The following is a 22,636-nucleotide window of genomic DNA, read 5'->3' as shown; positions in this document are numbered from 1 at the left end:
ATTTAGCTAATGTATATACTATATCCTGCTTTTAATTATTATTTTTTTGGTTCCTTTTTTCTGCTCTGCTTGTAATTGAGCCAATTGGCAAAAATGGAAAAAAAAAGAGAGAAAATTTTCATTGTTTGAGGAACAAATACTCAGTGTTAATTCAAAAGGATAGAGTCAGTTCTACCTCGAGAGGGTGTAAAAAGTTGTATATAATATGATTAAATTCAGAATTTCAAAATATCATTCAAGTAATATACAAATCTAATAAAAGCATTTTCTTACAATATATAAGAAAGGAGAGTTATTCTTGTCCAATGAAACTTGTTCCCACTTGAAATGAAATTGGAGTATAATAAAGTATCAATGTACAAGCACAAAATTTCTGTAAATATGCAACATCCAAACTCTACAACTTGAAAATTACTTTTTGTTTTTCTTTTGCTAAGTAAGTGTCTACAACTTGAGAATTTAGGCAAAACGATTACAGATTTTATGTAGAAAGTGTTGAACCAAAGGAGAGAAGAGATAATTGGAGGTTGGTGTACACTGTACACTTCAATTGTCGGGTAAGACTTGAAGCCTTTTCATGAAATCCACTGGGATTTGGGGGCTTTTACTACGTTCACCAAATAGGATCATCATTTAACAGCCATCATCATCGAATTGATAACATGCACAAGAAGCCGAATGATTGAAAGTTCAGCAGGAGGAGTGGTAGCAGCGTTTCTGCGTTGTACTAACATCTGATATACTTGCTCAAAGATGGGCCGAACATGCACTACAATCAGTGGGTCATTTGGATTGATGGCAGAGAGCACATCCCTCATCCAAGAGAGTTTTTGGACCGTCTCTGAGCTAATACCACACGATAACTGCTGAAGAAGGGAAAGGAGCACTCCTTGGCTCAGAGGGAGGGGATTCAACGATAAAATCCCAGCCAAATCAACCTGGCATAACACACCAGGAAACAATCAGGAATAAGACCTTACCACATAATGCCATCAAAATCAGCAAGATCATTTTATCCCCCATTACATAACTCAGCACATAAAATTCTTTACAACAGAAATTTGAGTTACTTCTTTGAATAGGTTCTGAGGTAAAAGAACATTCTTCTCTGTGTATCATACCAATTTTATTTGATCTAAGGTTAAAAAAAAAAAAAACATATGCTCTAAACTAATGGCAAAAACCAAGTTTTTCATTTTTGTACAAAAACATTTAACACCATTAAGATACCCCGTTTACTTTTTTCTCTCTCCCACAACTGTGCCTCTTTTCCTGGATTTTATTGATCTCCTTTATTCCTCATAAAACAATATTTCACAGAAACGGGGTTCTACCTGATATAATCATATAAATAAGTGCCAATGTAATCAGTATACCTGAGAGCATAACCATGACACAATTGACACATCACTCATTTGTAATGCTGCAGTGAATGCTTCCTCATACTTGTGCTCCCCTAACTGTCTAGATATCTCTTTGGTTGGATCTGGAGGTGTCTCAATCTATATTGCAGACATAAAAACATGATGATATCAAAGTAAGTAAAGACAAAGAAGAAGAAGAGGGTGATAGCAAAGTATAAGTAGCAAATTCTTAATAACAAAAAAGAACTACTAAATTCTTAATATCAAAATATAAACAGCTAACTCTTTGATCCACTAAGGTATGGGAAGAACCTTTTCATGTAGCAATGATCCATTATTCATGTGGTTGAGTGGATTTGCTGATTGGGAATTTGCTCCAGAAACTGCAAGAGCAAGCAACTGTCTCTGACTATCAGCAAGCTCTCCGCTCAGTGTCTGTGTCATTGCCGATGCTGAATTGATGGCATCCTGAAAATTGAGCCTAATGAGTATCCAATTTTAAGGAGAATGTGATTCCAGTCAATTCCGAAATGTATCCATGATTTAAATATCTCAGAGTCCACGCAAAATCGCATCAACACATTCACCAAGTATGGAAGCATGGAGGGAGGAAAAAAGAAAGAAATGAAACATCCACTTGAACAAAGACAAATTTAATTATCTGTTGGGAAAAAAATAAATAGATTTACACATAACAAAGATTCCACTCCCCCCTTCCCATTTTGAGAAGATCAGTAACTCCACTCAACTATTAACACGAGAGGAACAAGTGATTTGTCTTGTTTCAGAAACATGAGTGTAATAAAAAGTTGAATTGAGAACCGAGTATAATGAAACAAGCTGCGTAATAGATTGGATGCTTGTTTTTGGAGAATAACAGTGAAAAGTAGCATGAAGGGCTTAGTCAACCAACTTTGCATTTTGAAGGCATGATTAATTGATGTAGTTTAGATAAAGTAAGAGCATAAAAAGAACAGTTCAACAAAAGATTAGCAAGATAACAAAAGGATTAATCAAAATATAAAGGTCCGTACTCTCAGAGCGATTGCCAAAGGTGAATGCACGGACTCAAATTGCTGTTGTGCAGCAACTGTGTGGTCAGCAATGCCTTTCTGAAATGTTGAATTTACTTGCTCAAACATTGCCTTGCATGACATCTCGAAGGCAGGGATCACTGAGACTTCCAGAGTAGATTTCAGTGTTTCCTGCATGACAGTACCATCAGATAAGAAACATTCAACACTTATTAGAGGAGTACAGTATCCCCCTAAAATGAGGTGGGCAGCAGGAAGGGAAGCATGCTGAGAGGATCATCAAGTTACACTCTTGGTGATATTATAGATGACAAGAGTAACTACAAATCCAGCATCATAAACCATACATTAAAAAAAAAACACGAGCAGCATGACATTGCAAGAAAAATGTTTTTGTACACACTACTGGTATTGCTCAATCAGAGACTTTCAGCTCACCTGAAGAGCTTGCTTGCCAGAGGTTTGGAACTGTGCTTGGATTTGTCTAGCTACAGTAGCTTCAAGTTTGGAGTTTACTGCTTTCTCTAGTTGGTTCACTGCCTTGTCACCAACTCCTTTCTGCACCATAACATTCAGTCAAGCACAAGCAAATCCAGACAAGAAAAGCTTCATACTTTCATAATAATAACCTGGAAGGCCTCTAAAATTGCAGATGATATTGTTTTCTCTATAGCAGGGGTAATGCTGCGTGCTACAGCTTGTCCAACAGCTGCTAGCTCTTTCTTCATTAATTTTTCCATCAGACCTGGCATGTCCTTATTTAAGCAGTTAGAGATCAAATTGGTTATTTGTTGTGTACGATCACGGAGAGACTTCTCCTGTTTTGCACTCTCTTCTTGTAAACGAGCCCATAAAGCATCAGAATTGGCCTTGACAGATTTTTCCATGCTCCTTCCCAAGGCAGCTTCAAGTCTTCTTCCTTCTTTGGTCACTGGAACAGCGACCATCACTTCCATCTGCTTTTGTGTTTCTTTTTGCATAGTCAGAACCTAAATGGAACAGCAAACAGATTAAAAAGACAACACATAAGAATAAGATATCGAAGAACATTACTACAATGAGTATTTTATTTATTTTTTGGTTTGGATTGGTGTAATCAAATCAATAGAACTGACGGTTGAAATGTCAGCATCTTAAAAATATCTTCAATACATGACACATTTCAATTATGTAAAGAATGTTCTTCCCACGCAGAGAAGCATATAAAAGAAAATCAGCTTCCACCATTGAGGAAGAGTTACTTAATGAAAATTCTGAGATAAAAATAGTTGCAGAAGATGAACAAGTAAAAAACCACCAAAATTATGGAATTTGGAAAAATTGTCCAACAGAATTCAGGAGGATAATCAGCCAGGCTAAGAAATACTGCAGAAGGAAGTTAGAGGACGCATAAAGAGCAAGGAAAGTATGAAGATACCGTTCATGAATGATGAGAATGATGAAAGCAACAATTATAATTACATTGAATACTAATGCATAAACAGTGAGAATATGTCAAACTAAGTACCAACACAGGTAACAATAAAATTAAAACAAAAAAATGAAGAAAGATATATACAATTATAGTGGCATAAAAAAATGAGAAGTGCACTAAACTAAACATACATAAGTACATATGCTATTAGGACAAAAGGCAAGCACCTGATTAAGCATCTCACGCATGGACAAAATTTGTGAGAAAGCACTTTCCATAGAAGGGGTACTTGAGCTGACAACAGCCTCATTTGGAGAATCTGTTGAATTAAAAGCACTAGGCGATGCTGAAGATGGGCCAGACACTTGAGAATTCTTCCCCTTTTGCTTTTTCCCTTTTACACTGGGAGCTGGTGGTTGATGAACAGTGACTGACATAGTTGAGTCTAAATCTTTTTCAGAGATGTCCTTTGCAGAGTCATGATCTTCCTCTGGTGTAACTGAAGGTTGAGATGGTCCCTCACTTCCACTAACCCCATCAAACTGCCTAGATTCCTCTACAGTATAGGTCTCGGGAGATAAGGTGCGACATTCTCTAGCCATTTCTAATCCAAGATCAGATACTTGAGAGCAAAAAACCTTCTCTTTATTTTCAGACACAAAAGAATGAAGGTCTTGAGAGCCCATATCAGTTTTTTGACTAAATTTTGCTTCACCACCAACTTTAACCTCCATCTCTACAGTGCGGGTGTCATTGTTAGTTACAGCATCCAGAACATTCATTTCTGACTCACTTTTCTGCTCATTAACAATGCTAACCTCAGAGGATGATCTAGCCATCAATATCTCTGAAGGAGTCACCAAATGAGTTGGGTGCTTGAACTTTACAAGATGACTGATACCAGAGGGAACATCATCCCCTGATGTTTTATGTTCATCATCCAAGGAAGCAATATCTGACAAGATTGGGGGCGTGCCATCCTTTTGTGGATCTACTGGATAATCAACAACTTTTTGATTTCCAACTTGGTCATTATCAAAGGTGTCTGCCCCAAAGCTGTTCGACGGACCTCTAAAACCAGATAAGTTTCGAGACAATTTAGGACTCAAAGGAGGAGGCGATGCACTGGAGGCAATATCATTATCACTAGTTACACTGGGCAAAATAGACGATTTAGTTTCTGGAATGGAGGAAGCAAATTCTTGAGAGGTGGTCGATTCAGTAGGTGCAGCACTTGTAGGATATCTAGCTGTTTGTGAAATCTCAGAGCCAATGTCATGTACTGCTGATTTAGGAGCTGAACTAGATAAAGGAAACTCCTGCTGTTTACTTCCTGGGGGGTCAACAGGAGCAAATCCTTCAATGTTTGCAGAATCGCGCGAAACGCCAGATTCTGTCCTTTCGAAAACCACACTCTCTGTTGGAGGTGGTAAGCATTGGGACAGGTCCAAGGCATACTGCTGAATGGCCTGTGTCTGTACACAATACACCTGCACAATCTGTTCACCATGGGGCAATAGGCCACTCGTCCCAGTGAAGCTCAAAATTGGCATGGTGACTGTAAATCCTGCTATGTAATCCATCCGGGTAGCCTTCGGATTCGGGCCATACTCTAGATGCACAGCATATATAGCATTCTTTTTTGCATTAGCTAGTAGGAGCAGACCTGCTTGAGACAAGGCTACAACTTGGTTAAAAAATGCCTCTTCGACATTAGCCTCAGCTGAACTCTTCAGCTCCAATGTCTGTGTACAGCGCCATGACTCATCATCACTCTGAAGCAAAATGCCTTCTCCACCCGCTAATGCCCATATCCTTATTTCCCGATTAAGAGGACCCTGAAAACCTTTAAAAGGTCAACTCACACTCAAGAATCACCAACAGGCAAACTCATGGAAAAGAAAATAGAGAGTTGTGATTGATATTCAAATGGGTTGTCATTTGAGAAACAGATCGAATAAAAAATTAGCATGGACAGCAAGTAGAAATCCGAGAATATGAGGTTATCTAAGAAATAAAACAGTTAATTCTGACCAAAAATGGCCAGCACAAGATGCAGTAGCACATACCCCAGTGATGAGTACGACGTGATCTGGGTGGTGTGGGGAAGCCAAGAAGGTAGCAGAACTAACAGGATGACCATCATGAGGCCTGAGAACTGCGATTGGAAGTGGATTACGGTCATCCCATATCTTTATCTGGAAAACACAGTAAAATCCACAGGCACCCGTCAATACAGAGGAACCAAACTTTTCCAACTACCCATGTTATATATCAACTTGCAATGAAGATCAGACTTAATCATAGCTTCATTACAGAATCTTAAACGGGTCCAAAAGGTAAAAGATAATGAATGCCTAAAACCCAAGGAACCATAAAAGTACCCGTTGGAAATACATATATCAGGAACCGAAAATTTTCACATTCTATTCTTACCGACTTCTTAACATTGGAGGCCATTTATCAAAAAAAGATACATACAGTCCCACTCAACAAATACAAACAACTCAACTCTAAAAGTTCAGCTAATAACAAGTAGTAAGTTTTTTGGTTAGGCTATCATTTTCACAACAAAAATCATGTTAAGTGATATGAACCATTAAATAACGATTACGCCAAAGATACATATATCAAACAGTTCTTTCTTTATAGAAAAACTGAAAAGGACATTGCATAAACAACTAAAACTACAAAATAAAGCAGAACCCTCACGAACCGTGCCATCCACTGATGCAGATACCAAACGAGTGGTCATCCACTGGCACATAGATAAATCAGTCACTTCTCCATCATGGGTACCAATAAGTTGTACCCCATCAACCAACTTGTCAACAGGACACCTGAGAGGTTCATCAGCTGAAAATACTGCACCTTTTCCCACTTTAATGGTATCAATTTTCAAAATGCGTTTCCCGATTCCAACCACAAGAATTTCCTATTGAAGAGAACATAAGAAAAATTAAGCACAATGTCAGCAGAAGAAAAGGATAACCAAAAAGAGAGATGGGTAGCTACTTGTTTATGACAATGCCAACAAACACGTGGGTGAACAGATTCCCCTTCACCAACAATATGAATAGCAATGACAATCCTTCCTGTAATTTGTGGTTTCTCTTCTTCATCTGGTCCTTCAGTAATTTTCCATATATAAACCCGGCCATCAACACTCGCACTGCGACAAAACCCAAGTTAGAAACATAAAAAAAACTACTACATAAGTATGACAAGTTACAGACAAGTTACATAAGAGCAGAGCTACCTAGCCAAGAGATGAACATCCTCTGCAAAGAAAGCCATGTCCGTGACCCTCTGAAATTAGAACAAGATTTTCAAATGACTACAATAATGGATATCAGTAAGAACAAAGTAGATTATAATTTCCAGATTTTTATACGTCCCATAATCAATAATTCCTTTTTGAACCAAACAAGATTCCATATAAACGATATATACAATAATCAATCAATAAAAAGAATTCCTTCAACAGATATACTAATAAACAAATGCCAGGAAGTCACGAACAAGAATTCTGTGTCCGCTCAAAAGTCAAAGACAATTATCATTAGCGGGATGGGCTTAAACTCTGAACTTGAAAGTACACGGAAGTCTTCCAGTGGTAAGCCATAGAACAACAAATATATGTGCAGATAACAGCATTTTGTTTGTTTCCTCGAGAGAGAGTCGAGACATTTAAATGCATATTAATATTAGTAAGCTTAATCTTCAAATTACGTGAAACAAAGCATATTCTCATCTCACGCGCAACCGACACGTTAACTAGAATGCAAATATGCGAATCAGAGCTTCTGTATAAAACGTATGTGCAGATAGCAGCATTTTGTTTGTTTACTCGAGACTCAGTTACATTTAAATGCACATCAATAGTGTTAAGCTTATTCTTCAGATCACGTATAACAAAGCATATTCTCATCTCGATACATTAGCTAGAATGCAAATATGCCAATCAAAGCTTCCATATAAAAAATATGTGGAGATAACAGCATTTTGTTTGTTTATTCGAGACAGTTAAATTTTAATACATATTAATATTATTAAGATTATTCTTCAAATCACGTGAAACAAACCATATTCTCATCTCACGCGCAACCGACATGTTAGCTAGAATGCAAATATGCCAATCAAAGCTTCCGAATAAAACATATGTGCAGATAATAGCATTTTGTTTGTTTACTCGAGACACGGTTACATTTAAATGCATATTAATAGTATTAAGCCTATTCTTCAAATCACGTGAAACAAAGCATATTCTCATCTCGACACGTTAGCTATAATGCAAATATGTCAATCAAAGCTTCCGTATAAAACATATGTGGAGATAACAGCATTTCGTTTCTTTACTGGAGACACATGTGAATTTAAAAGCACATAAATATTAGTAAGCTTATTCTTCAAATCACGTGAAACAAAGCCTATTCTCATCTCACACGCAACAGACACGTTAGCTAGAATGCAAATATGCCAATCAAAGCTTCCGTATAGAACATATGTGCAGATAATAGCATTTTGTTTGTTTACTCGAGACACAGTCAAATTTAAATGCCTATTAATATTATTAAGCTTAATCTTCAAATCACGTGAAACAAAGCATATTATCATCTAAGGCGCCACCGACACGTTAGCTAGAATGCAAATATGCCAATCAAAGCTTCCGTATAAAACATATGTGCAGATAACAGCATTTTGTTTGTTTACTCGATATACAATCACGTGAAACAAAGCATATTCTCATCTCATGTGCAACCGACACAGTAGCTAGAATGCAAAGGCGCCAATCAAATCTTCTGTATAAAATCAGTGTCCTTCAACCAAATTAAACTTTTTCCATAGTTGAAATGCACGTTAGGAAAAACACCAAATAGACAATTGGACGCCCTCGTATCAGGCATAAATATATCAAAGAAATTATAAGGAACGCATTGCACAGTCTAATGTAACTTCCCCAGAATTACCACCAATATCACATTTTATGATTGGCAACTAGCATAACTTGTAACATTATTCTTATAAGGTTTGTATAACAGATAAATAATGATATTCCAGCATGTACTATCTAAGAAATCTAAATAAACAGAAAAAGACAGAAGCTTTGAGAAGCCGAATAGCCAACCTGTGCAAGACCTTTAAGCAATGATCTCAATGCAGTATTAATGTTAAGAACCCGAATAGCCCCCAATTTCAATCCGTAACATATATAGGTTTTGTTAACTGCAATTTGCCGGCCTAATACAAGACCAGGATCCGAACCATACTTAGTAATAGGAGTAACCTCCAGCTGTGGCTGCACCTCACTAGGAAACCTAACATCTATATCATAAACAATATGATCACCATTCAAATGTCTCCCTTTAGGTAATTTACTGCTCGGCATTCTCATTGGTCCCGGACCTGAATGAGCAACACCAACATTCGGTCCAGAGGAAAAATCTGAAAGCTCAGACCCCGAAGAGGTAGGTTGTATAGGAGGCATAGGCATAGTGGACTGTATCTGAACTTCCGAAGTAGACGGTTGAGGACTCAACAGTGCCATAAGCGTAGCACCAGGATTAGGGTTAGGGAATTGATGAGGACTACTAGTAGGTGGTGGTGGTTGAAGCGGTGGAGTGGGGAAAGACATGGATCTCTGCTGATGCATTAACTGGGTATCATGTGGTGTACTGTATTGCGGCAAGTTGTGAGTGAATTGAGGGTGATGACGAAAAGGGGTTGTAGTCTGAGTTTGGTAAGGGTAAACCCCACCGACTCCAGCACCGGCTCCGGGGGTGGGTGGTGGGTATGAAGCGTTTGGAGATGGATAATGGGATGAAATTATAGGGTTTTGGGGATTAGGGTTTGTTGGGGTTGAGGGTTTGAAGAATTTGTGTATATCAAATGGTCCTGAACCAGTACCACCTGGCTGGTTCGGATTACCAGGAGAAGAAGCCATAATTGATAGTGACAACTCAAAGGTGCTTAATTAAGGGGAAAATGGATAGATACAGATATACTATACGTATAGATTTGCAGAGAAAATTAGGGATTTGGATTGAATCGTTGAAGAAGAAGAAGATGGATCGGTTTATGGATACCTTTGAGATCCGACTGAAGAGAGAAAGATGCAGACTTGGGAGCAGAGCCGCCAGAGAGATGAGATTAGTACTTCTATTATTATTAACTTTTCTCAAGTACTTTTTAAAGATTTTAATTTTAGTGAACAATAAAGATTATAAAAATTAAAAAAATTTACGAGTTCGAGTCAAAAATCTATTCATAATTTTTCACAAATTGATACTGTTGTTAAATTTTGAAGATTTATGTGTATTTTAATTTTGTTGTGATGTTATTGTCTTTCAACCATTATTATACTACTTTCTTTTATTATCGATTAATATAAATTAATATATTAATATTACGTAATCAAACATTGTTTTTTCTTTTTATTATATAAAATAGAATAAAAAATAATGTTTGGCTCAATATTCAAATGAATTAAAGTAAAATGATAAATATAGTAACATTTTTTAATCATAAGTTTCAATAAAAATAAATTAAGTGATGACTTGCTCATTAGTCTTCAAACTAATCCATGTCATAAGTGGGTAAAAGAAACTATAGAAAAATATGCTAGTGGGGTTTAAATCAAGGGATGTCAATGTCTAGTACTTTTAGTGGATTCAAATGTCATTTTCTTGTTAAAATGTTATAATGTTTGAAAATAAAATTTCCTAACAATGTTATTAAGATGGACGAAATTTCTTTCATTAATTATAGATTCTAGATTTGAATTTTAAAATTTTTAAAATATGCAATACTTTTTTTATAGACGAATATTATATGAAGAATATCTAGATTAGTCGAGTTAATAGATTTAAAATAAAAAAAAAGATCAATAATAAAAGGAGTTCCAATACAATGTTAAAATCATACTTATATTATCTTAATTGATGAGTTTCATCTTAAATAAATATTATACGATGTAAATATAAATTAATTGTGTTAATATATAATTTTTCTATGTCTTCTTTTTCTTCCTCATTTTCTTTTTTTTATTTTTCTACTTCTTCATTAATTTCTTTTTGTGTCAATCTCTTTACCTTCATTTTTTATTTCTTTTTAAAATTTTCATTCAAATAATCATTTTTAAATCAATTCTTTTTATCTTAACTAATGAGTTCCATCTTAAAAAAATATTACACCATGCAAATTTAAATTAATTATTTTATTATATATTTCAAATAGATGATTAAAAATAAGTGTGATAATAATGTTAAATAATGAAAAATATTTTGATACTTCTTGTTGATATATATTGCAAACTTTATCGAAAGGATATTGGGCTTGGGTCGAGCTAAAACTTGAATAGTTCACTCCATAAAATTCATGGGCCCAATCAATTATACAATCGTGGGCTTTTATATGTCCAACTCTAGAAAACATCGGAAAGTGCACGGATATTTCATTTTGATATCATCGTTTAAATTTTTCTCGATTTTTTGTTTGGTGTATGTTGTATGTATATCCATTTTGGAACATTTGGCTTTTGAAGTTTTATATAATTGAAGTTCATTCATTATTTTTTTATTTATACGTGTATGAGTTCAACTATTTTCCGACTTAACTTATGTCATTGAAGTTTTATCATTTTTGTATGACTTCCACTTTTGTTATTGAAGTTCATGCACGTATCGATACATGCAATGGACTTTATAAATTCAACTTGTTCACGTAAAACTTCAAAAAAAAAATAGATCGATGCACTTTATATTAAATAATAACCTCTATTTATCAAATTTGAACTGTACTATTAATAGGTCAATAATTTACAATAAGAGGATGACAAAATCCATATAATGTTTGAGGTTTAGCTAAACTAATCTTCCTAATCCATGAATTATTTTTAGGGTAATTGTTCACTAGTCAATTTCATTCAAACAAACAAATGGACTAATATTGCAATAGTAGGACCAAACTTTTAAAAAGTTTTAGGCAGAAATTATTATTCACTTTTTTGTGTATTGAGAATCTTTTCATGGGAGAGAGTATCAATTGTAAATGGATAAATACATATTAAATCAAAAATTTTAATTTACGTTTTCGAAATCATAATTTTATATTATTTTTGCTTTTGGTACATAAGTAAAAAAAATATATTTCTAGCACAAAAATTACTAAAATTTATCGCTCAAATATAAAAGGATATATAAAATAGGTTTATTTGGTAGTAAAGTAAATCATAAAGTGACTAATAATTGCTCTTTTGAATAACGTTCAACGTAAACATTAATTCAATGCCGTAACGCCACAAATTCATTAACGTAACAAATAGGTACACAAATAAGTGTTTTACGTAAACAAAAAAAGAGTAAAATGTAAAGAAAGAAATTTAATCGTTAAAGTATAAGATACATTTATCTAGCTCGTAACAGAAAATTTAGAATTAATTTTTCATAAACCAAACAATAAAAATCTACTATATAGCATTTTACTTGACATTTTTTAAAAAGATATTTTTATTGTTTAAACTTTTAACCGAAAAATTAACACGCCATTTAAAAATTAGAAATCGAAAGAGGATGTATTTAACATTTCTATAACTTGATGACTAAAACTTAGGATTCTAAACATTTCATTAGTACAAAACATATAAAACTTATATGTTTAAAGTTAATACATAAAATAATACGATAGTAAAAAGGACGTATAATAAATACTCACATTTCAACTTTCTAAATTATAAATTTAAATTACCAACTGAGTAGAAAGACAAAAACTCTTTAAAACAAGTAAAAATTGTTATCTTTTATAAATGGAATAAATATAAAATATGTCATATTAACAAAATTTATTAGTATGAGTAGAATAAATCGTGGAGCAACGATAGGATCGAGAAGGTTTATTCAAATTTCTGAAAATTAGAATAATAAAATTAAAAAGATTTATCTAAAATCTCGTAATATTACATAAATTAAAACGAAAAAGGAAAAAGGAATAAGTTTTGGGTGAGATAGGATTTTATTACTTTAAAAAGCAGAAACGATGCGTAGAGTAACCGCTAGCAACCAGTAGAAGGCCAACACTCCTTTTCCTTCTCCAACAAATCAACTGCACTCATCACTATATATAATCCAATTGCAGTTTGCAGAACCCATAATTTTCAATTTTTTTTTTTTGCAGATCGAGGAAGAAAAGATGTGTTGCGGAGGAAGAATGTGTATGCTGTGTGTATGCTTAATAGCAATTGTGGTGGCGATTGGTTTTTTGTTCGGATTTGGAGTTTTCAAAAATGGATTTCATAAATTGAAGGATACTTTTCATCTCGCTGATGATTGTATCAATGCTGTTGCATCTCACTGTTCTTCTTCAAGGCCTTTTCTAGGTTTTCCTCATCCTAATGCGACTGCTCCTTCGCCATTGAATTAGGAGTAATTGGATTACGAATTTAGCATTATAGATCTGTTTATTCGTTTATATAATGTTGTAGTGGTTAATTTTTGTGTAAATTTCGTCAATTTGAAGAATTTTTGCTCTGTGTTTTCCAGTTTAATGTTGAAATTAGTTAATCCTGTTCTGTTTTAGATCCAATTTCATAATCCATCCTGTTTTTGCTGCTCTTCAAATCTTCAAGCTCTCGATCAAACAAGTTTGATAAATTTAATACTGAATAGTCTGCAAACTGCAAAGTTTGTGATAAAAGGGGTTCACGTTTTTCACTTTACTGTTTTTCTAAATTTATTCCACTAACTGTTCTTTGGTCTTTTTAGGAATTTAAATTAAATGGACGTTTGCTCTCTGCTTTTAATTAGCTTTTTTTTTTCAAGTACTTTTCTGTCATAAAAGAACCTAACTTTTTCCCTATAAATATAGTAGAACTAACAATTGTCGTGTGTATGTGTGTCTCGATTATTTAATTAGATATGTATCGAATAACTTTATTTATAAATGGTTATACAAATAAGGGCGTTATTTGAAATCTTTTTCTTTTTATGTCGTTATTTATGGACATTTGAATGTACATAACAATACAAAATCTAGTCATGGTTGGATAAGATACAATAAACTCAAAATGTCAAGTACAATAATTCAATGTGTACTTTACATGACCTACAGAGAAAAAGATCAACTAAAAAAAAAAGAAAAGAAGAAATATCCATTAGATCTTTTATGTTGGATATCAGATTGCACATAAATTCCTTTAATCTCCAAAAAGGCATAATCTAAATTTTAACTTTATAAGTTAGATGGCTATTATCAAGTATTAGTAATTGGAATCTGAACTTAATATTTTTATTTTTTTTAACATAAGACGTTGTTTGAGCAAAAGCTACGAGATCAAGCTAACCTATATTGACGCTTCTAGCTTCAACCCTGTCTTGCACAAGTAGCAATTATCTTTACTTATTTGGCCAAGGATCAAATTGAGTATTTTTTTGAAAGGGTACATTAGAGACTGTTCCTTTTACACATTAAGGCCCAAATGAAACCCAAGCCCATAATTTATCATCTTTTCCTTATCTTATTAGGTTTGTCTTCCTTGGCCCAAATCAAAGAGAATGTTCCTCATGATATCCTTTATCAAGTCTTGCTTCCATTTGCTGGTTAAAGTCCCCAGTAGGGGAGAGTTCAAAAATGGTGGAAATTGATATCTTGCTGCATTAAAATGGAATTGGAGAGATCAATTCACCGGACGCTTCAATTGTTAGCTCTCCGATCCCAACTTCCTTGACCTTTCGACACTAGGCAAGCGTACATCATTTATCAACTCCTATAATCATAAAGCATCCAAAATCTTCTATTCGAGGTGAGCATCTTGGTACTTGTTTAAAGTACTATTCTCTCCCCCACCAAAAATGACTCCTTAGTCCTTAAATATATCACTTAATTCATTTAACCACTTAATTCATTTCATATGACATGTTTTTAAATTAAGGAAAAAACTGAACACATAGACGACCCCTTAAATTTGTTTGATTTTAGATATTCCAAACTAGGAATATACCATTTGAACACTTGAACGCCACGGAGACATGTTTAGATATAGCTTTTACTTAAAAGTTAAAAATATCACAAAGAAATCAAGAATCTGATGTATGTGTTGTATTATATAAAAGGTTGCTTCACTGGAAGGTATGCGACTGTTTACCTTCTGGTAAGGCAAAGTTACATTGCTTAGTTTGTTACATCATCTTCAACTAACCTTTCTTAAGTAATGACTCACCATGATTTCTTAAATGCTAACTGTCCTTTTCAAAACAAAAAAACAACTGAGGGCAAGGGAAGAGGATTAAAAAGTGGAGAATCGAACTCTCACCAACAAGGTGAAAGTTCAAGTAGCCAATCAGCTATCATTAGTAAGGAAATAAAGGTTATCAAATCCATATCAAAAGCCAAAGGCATGGACACTAGTGAAAGTTTTCATCTAGTATCTGAAACTCACTAACCGCTCCTCAAGAGGAGTTTTTTCATTTCTTAGAAGCTGAAACTACTGATTAAGGGTAAGAAATATTTCATCTATCATATCACAATTCGATTTTTAACAAATGACAAGTACTACACACATTCATGCAAATCATTTCGACATGCTATTGATAATCTTAAAGTATCACAATGATATCGACGTTCATAAGCCCAATGGTAACATATGTTTCAGTAAAATCAAATTTATGAACAAGATTGAGTATAGACAAACCAAAGAATATTTCCCAGTAAACATGTGTTTACACACTGATCTGGTAAGCAATACTGAATCAATCAAGCAGCAGGAACTTTGCCCTGTTCAACTTTCCCCCCTTAGCTCGGAAAATACATCAGAATCCTTTCCAAGCAGCAAGAATTTCGTGGAAGATTTCACCAATGATTTCTCTGTCTGCATATTGCAGAAATGCAGTGAAATCATCTCTTATATCGAATATTTTACCAAACCTCACGAGATATCTCATACAACAGGCCTTCAGGTTCGGTAGTTGATAAAGAGAAGCAGTTTGGAGCCTCTCAAGAACATTCTTGGCGTCAATGTCTTCCAGTAGACTTTCATGACATGCCTCCTTTAAATCTGAGAGGTCGTACTTATCAGCTGCTTGAAGCAAGGATAGTCGATGGGTTAAAAATTCTTCATTTTGTATGTTCCCGTAAATGTAATTCAGAAAGCATTGGCAAGCTTCTATTGACATGTCGGAGATGTTTATAGCAGATAATTCTTTCTCTTTGAGGTCATGGGAGAACATGCTTCGGAAGACAGGTGACCTTGCAGCAAGAACTGCACGATGCGCTCCAATGCTTCCATCTGAAGCATTGATTATGATGTCCGTGTGAATGCTCTCAGACAACATCCGGCCAAGTGATGACAGAGCAGTTGCATTCGATTGTTTCTCGGTTAATCCTTCAGCCCAGATTGAGCACAGCTCCCCACTCTGCCAGTTAACAAAACACAAATGAACATGAATGAGGAACACTACAGTAATCTTCCACGCATAAGTTTCCACATGGTTAGAGAAGTTCTGAAATGTAACATTAGAAACAGAAACATCTCATCCATTGAACAAACTTTATCCTTACTCGTGGAGCAGAACACCACGTTAGGCAGTACGTGACTAATCCACAATCAAGACATTGAGTTCTGAAAAGTATAATCTAACTCTATCTATACTTGATTTTCGACATATACAGTGTTAGACACCAAGACACCGGGTTCTGCAGAACCCGTGAACTGATGGTTAGATCCACCACTGACATTATATTTGATAGGAAAAATCTAATGAGATAATATCTCAGATGGTCACTTAACTACACGTTATTCTTAGAGAGTCACTCAACTATGAGTTCTTCTCTTAGAAAGTCACTCAACTATTGCTTTTTCTCACAGAAAGTCAATTAACTATGATGCATCCAAAATTAAGTTTTTGTGTATCAAAAGAATTGTTTACGTCATTATATTAAGAAAAACATGCTCGATAATATGAATATATGAACATAGTAATAACTGTAAAAGACGAGGAAATGAGGAAACAGTACATTAGGCGTTGCAGTCTTGAGATCAAGGAATTCAACGTCGATGATGAACTTCCCGGTTAAGGGGATTTCAATAGGCCAAACAAAATCTTCGCTACTCTTGAGTTGCTTGTCTACAACTTCTACAAAAAACCAACACAAAAAAGAAGACAGCTTTAATCACAAAAACACATAAAAAAAGATTGATGAATTTTAAGACAATTTTACCAGGGTGAATCAAAGTCTGGCGATCTCCCAACGACGAGATTAATCTAATAATAAAAGATGCAACTGGAGGATTCTCTCTTGTGAAATTTGATATCTCTGGATATAATTTAATAGACAATGTCCTGTTCTTCTCCACAGCTAAATGCCTTCACAATCAAACAACAACAAAAAAATTCAATCAACATAACATACACTCCTCCAAACCTCATTCAATTACACTATCTCCCCTTTTTCTATCATAAACAATTTTTCTATCTCTACTCTATCATTTTCAAAACCCTACTCGTAGAATTATACTGAATATGTTATCGTTGCAGCTAATTTTAGGCATTAAAACAGAGGTGGAGCTACAAATTCAATAAATTGGTGGATTTTGAGTACAAAAAAACTGACCAATTCCATTTTCCGATCTTGAAAGGATCTGATTTGCGATAAGTACAAGAAGCCAAATTGTCGATTCGCCATTGAGCAAGACGAGAAGTAGTATCAACACGATAAGCAGAATCACTCATCTTCGAAAACACAAGCGCCGACGTGATTTCATGGATACAATCGAATAAACCTTCCAACAATAAATCTCCGTGCTTTCCCAGCTTTGCTTTTTTTCTCTATATTCCTCATACACAAATCAATTTTTAAATGCTTCTACTTCCACTGTAAATAGGTATCTTTTAAGGTTTTTTTTTTCCTTCTTTTCTTGTGGGTATGGCCCCAATTGTGTAAAGATTTTGGACACGCAAGAGGGTCTCTTGATATTGCTTTACGCCATTGATAGTGAAGTTTTGCAGAGAGGTTTTGGTTTTGGTTTTGTTTTGAGAAAAAATTGGGAGAAAAAGAAAGGTTTTTTATTCTTTTTCTTTTGGGTGATTTGTTTGGCTTACACTACACTTCAGGGATGATTGTTACTCTCTTTATATAATATAAGCATAGTTTGATTCGCTAATTAAATTATTTTAAAATTAAATTTTTGAAATAAATTGGTATGTTAAAATTAAATTTTGACATATCTTATTTTATCTCACATATCAAATGAGTCTCTAATATATTAGGAGTGCAAAATTTTATTTGATTTATTAACTAGATTATCTTGAGATTATAATTTTTGAAATTTAAATTTGAGTTTGTGAGTTGAAGATTTTGTGGAAATTTTGTTATTGTTATTTATTTTTTAATTTAAATATTTGTTGGAGTGTAGATAAGGGGCATGTGTAAATTCTTAGAAAAGTAAGAGAATGTTTAATTTTGGTTCTTTCAAGCAAAGTATCTTTGCTTTTATTTGCAATATTTCTATTTTTTAGTTATTTTATTCCTTTCTTTGTGGAAATTTACAATTTTGCATGACTACTTTGCGTCTAGTATAAAAAATTATCTAAAAAAATGACAAACTATTAAAATTATATAAGAAAATAAGCTTAATATAACTCTAAAATTAATTTAGGGGTGAGAATTGCACAAAATCATATAAGAAGATTGTGTGGAATGATGAGGGACACTGATTTCATATTTGTGTAATAAAAAAGTAAAAATTCTTATTAAAGTGTTTTCGTTTTTATTAAACGTAATATAATAAAAATTTGAACTAATCAGACCAATAATTATGACCACAAAATAAATTTTAAGTATTTCTTTTCTTATGGTTGGGTGGTACGTTAGATCATGCAACTATGGCCCATGCAAACAGTTATGCCAAATGTCACGTAGAATTGCGCTATATTTTCATAGTAATATTTAGCTCTAAATACGTTTTAATTAAAAAATTATATTCTTCAACAATTACGAATATAATAATATAAACAAGAAGTCAAAATTGATATTAAATTTGTGTCTGGAAAAATATCTTATATTGTTTCTAAAAAGGAAAGTTTATTTCACTTTATATTTGATAATCATCGTCCATATATTGGGGTTGATTAGTTTGAATATTTATTTGCATAATCAAAATCTCAACTTATTATAATAAATAAAAATTTTAACGTTTATATATATATATATATATAAAGAGTGTTAATATTTTTATTGACATTAGTTAATTGTATTTAAATCGAATATCGTTAAAGTCTTTAAAAGCATATATATATATAAAGAGTTCTAATTGTCGTTAATTAATTGTTACCAAAAATTATTAAAATGATTGGTAAGATATTTGGGTCTATGATTTTTTTTAAAAAAAATCACTATCTCGTTAAAATATTGAGGAAAATTTCCGGACGTCTTTAATATGATTTTTTATTCATTAATTTAATAAAATTTAAGAATTGCAAAAAAAATATTAACGTTTCACGACCCAAATAAAGAAGAATTACCATAAGTTAACGAATAGTTAATGGTATAACTATGATTGATTATGTCTTCTAAATATTTAAAATTAAAAAAATAATGAAACAAATTTAGAGAAATTTATGTAAATATTAAGTGCTTTTGGGAAGGTAAAAACCACAGTCTTATTTATATAAAGATTATTTTTTGATTAATCTTCGATAATCCTTTTTATCATTTGAAATAATAATATAAACGAGCTCACCGAGAGAATTAATTGAGTAAAAATTATAAATTGAATTAATATAATCAAAATAAATTAAATCATTCGTCATCTTCTTTAGTCAATTTCTTGTACTTTAATTTAAAATAAAGTTGAATTTTTCACAAAGTTGTTGTTGAAAAACTTAGAACATTTGGTGCATTAAAAGTGACACTTTATTTTTCTTCAAATATATACTATGCTTTTAAAAAAGAAATATATTATTATAAAGTTTAAATTATTATTCACTACTATGATTTTTCATCTCAAATGACCTCCAAAGCATACCATCAATTGTATTAAAATTCATTTTTTTTTAAAAACAAAAAAATTATCAACATTTAAATATCTTTTATGGTCCCCTAAATGTCTGGAAAGAAAGAAACAAACTTTTGACGTAGAATAGAAGTAGTGACACGTAAACCCATGTAGGTATGTGTATTTGACAATCTCAATAATGAAAACATACATATTTCTTTATTTTATCCTCCGTTCCGAATTTGATATTCGCGTTGAAGTTTTGATCAACTTAAATTTATGTCACATAAAATTTTATATATATATGTCCTAATCGTGATGAATAGAGTTATCTGATATCTATTACTGATGGAAGATAATAATAAAATTAATTAAAATATATGTAAAAGAACTGGAGTGGTAGTAAAAAAATTACTTGTATCTTTTTTAACTATGATTCAATCTTTTCTGATCAATTTTGGATTTGATAATGATGTATATTGAGTATTATTAATTATTAACACACTCAATTTAATTAGACATTTCATCGTAAAAGTGAACTCCAATTATACTTAACTTTAGATTTTTTACGGAGGATTGTGATAAAATGAATAAAAGCTCTTTTATTTTTAATCAAACTTCAAATCCAAGCTCGAAACAAATTTTTATAAAAACTACTTTTTATCTAATGAACTTTATACGACATGAATCTGAATATGTTTATACTTAAAACAAAGTTCATACTTAAAACAAACTCTATACGACATGAATCTGAATATGTTTATACTTAAAACAAAGTTTAATTAACATTAAGAATGATGCAAACTTGATGGAGATGCAAAAGAAAAGTATGAGGTGGGGGTAATGATCAAAAGGATCTTCTTCATTAGAATCTTACAAGCAATCTTTTTATTGGAAGAGAAATGCCAACTTGACAAGAGAGGTATCTATTTTATGTTGTGTGGGGGCAATATAATGCATCTTTTTGTTAGAATCTTACAAGCAATCTTTATATATATATATATATACACATACATATCTCAACTTCCACTTATTTTTCATTGTCAAGTCTTTGTTTATAGTAATGATATAGTTTAAGACAACTTGTATCAAATGTTTAGATATTATATTCATTGATTTAATATAAATTATATATAAAGTTCAAATGAGAAATTATTATAGTTTTGAATTATATATGACTCTAGATTCTGAATATGTTTATATCGATTTCTTTACTAGTTGAAAATTAAATATAATATACATAATATGTAATTCAATAAGTTTTTTACGAATGTCTACTCTTGCGTTCATAAAAAGTGTATGTAGACATTGTCCTACTACAAAAAATCATTAAAAATATGAATTAGCAAAGGATAATTTTCACCTCTAAATAAAAATATATCGTTAATTACTTTTATTTAATGATGAGTTAGATTTATTCACCAACAGACTAACAACAAATTTATTTTTTACCAAATGTTAGAGAGCTAATATTGTATCTAATATATTTTCAGTAACTTGGGATGTTGTGGATAATTATTTGATTAAAATCATAGTGACTTACACTGTTTTCATTCAACCACAAATATATACATAGAAAATTTGTAACCTTATTTTGTTGTGACTTCTTCTCTTTTTCGAACTATTTTAATATAACTGTCCTTAAGTTGAGGGTATACTGAAACCTTTCAAGATATGAACAAAGTCGATTATTCACTATCCTTTTTTCGACCTCATACGTAAAATTACACCATATTATTATCTATAATAAAAATATTGTAATAATTAGTTACAATCAAGTTGATATTAGTTGGTTGTTCAACAACAAAAACAGATAAGATAAATATAAATTTTTCCATCACTTGTACTCTAATTAATACAGGAGGAAAAAAGTCCAATATGTCTGCTCATTGGTTGTGGAATATCAACAAACAAATAGTTTTTTTAAGAAATAACAAAAAAATGGTCATAATTAATTTACATCATGGAACTAAGATAATTTTTAGCTAGTGTTGATGTTTAAGATATAGGTTTAATGAGTACTTCATGGTGTAATTCATAATGGCCTTCCTAATTACAAGTTGTTATTTCATAATTTGGGCAACTTTTATTTTGGTCAATCTCATAGCCTTAATTAGAAGGTAGATATTGAATGCAAGAAAATTAGTGGATACTTAGACAAAGGATGTTAATAGAGTTGATTAATCAATGTAAAATTCTAATTAGTGGATAATTAGTCCAAGAATATACAGTTGATTATTGATTATTTGTCCACTATGATCCAAATATCAAGTCTAGCACCATCATAACATGGCTAGTTTTCATTTGCTTAAAAATTCTGTTATGTGTCAATGATAGCAACTCATTACTAATGACTTTTGATTTTGGTTCCTACTAATGTCCCATGAACTATCAAAGTCCAATATATTGCTAGTGGCAATTACTTGAAAATTCAAGAGTTGTGTTCATGTGTTTGACAGACAATAAGGATTTATGGTGGAATTATGGTATCAGATTTGAGTCCTGTTGAATACAAAGTCGTCTTTATTAGAGATTATTTGACCTACGAATCCCTCCCTCCAAACAACCTCTTCTAAGAAAAAAATATTCGAGTAATGTGGTGGGATGAATATGATTCCTCCGGTCTTAGCTAGAGATCTTGATTAGAGCGTTGAATATGAAAAAAGATCTCGTTAAAAAGCACATGTGATAGAAGTCTTGTCATTTTATCTTTCTTTGATTCGCTCATTAAACAACCTTCAATTTGTGGTAGAATGATCGTTTCAAATGAACTTTTCAATTCCTACTCAAAAATATTGTTTTTCCAAACAATTTTAATATTAGAATATAAAGTTGCAAT

General features: G+C 32.5%; 3 protein-coding genes across 3 annotated transcripts; 1 reads left to right on the top strand and 2 right to left on the bottom strand.

Annotated features, from left to right (window-relative positions):
* Positions 1–253: 253 nt before the first annotated feature.
* On the bottom strand, positions 254–10,081 carry LOC101268011 (enhancer of mRNA-decapping protein 4-like). The gene is made up of 12 exons (XM_004243968.5): positions 8,941–10,081; positions 7,072–7,121; positions 6,828–6,984; positions 6,529–6,747; positions 5,882–6,010; positions 4,040–5,650; positions 3,028–3,387; positions 2,837–2,956; positions 2,399–2,569; positions 1,677–1,832; positions 1,377–1,502; positions 254–938 (listed from the first exon to the last, which is right to left on the bottom strand). The coding sequence occupies exons 1-12, from the start codon at positions 9,754–9,756 to the stop codon at positions 630–632; spliced, it is 4,224 nt and encodes a 1,407-aa protein (XP_004244016.1). The 5' UTR covers positions 9,757–10,081; the 3' UTR covers positions 254–629.
* Positions 10,082–12,849: 2,768 nt separating this feature from the next.
* Positions 12,850–13,426, top strand: LOC104648542 (uncharacterized). Its single transcript, XM_010325933.4, has one exon. It carries the CDS (start codon positions 12,999–13,001, stop codon positions 13,227–13,229), a length of 231 nt encoding a protein of 76 aa, XP_010324235.1. The 5' UTR covers positions 12,850–12,998; the 3' UTR covers positions 13,230–13,426.
* A 1,939-nt stretch (positions 13,427–15,365) lies between these two features.
* LOC101268294 (BTB/POZ domain-containing protein At1g55760) lies at positions 15,366–18,020 on the bottom strand. Its single transcript, XM_004243969.5, has 4 exons — positions 17,415–18,020; positions 17,022–17,167; positions 16,818–16,936; positions 15,366–16,216 (listed from the first exon to the last, which is right to left on the bottom strand). The coding sequence occupies exons 1-4, from the start codon at positions 17,531–17,533 to the stop codon at positions 15,614–15,616; spliced, it is 987 nt and encodes a 328-aa protein (XP_004244017.1). The 5' UTR covers positions 17,534–18,020; the 3' UTR covers positions 15,366–15,613.
* Positions 18,021–22,636: the final 4,616 nt, after the last annotated feature.

The sequence above is a fragment of the Solanum lycopersicum genome, chromosome 7, assembly GCF_036512215.1.
Source record: "Solanum lycopersicum chromosome 7, SLM_r2.1".
Taxonomy (NCBI): domain Eukaryota; kingdom Viridiplantae; phylum Streptophyta; class Magnoliopsida; order Solanales; family Solanaceae; genus Solanum; species Solanum lycopersicum.
Note: the sequence above shows the minus strand (reverse complement) of the source record. Positions and strands in the feature narration are given on the sequence as shown.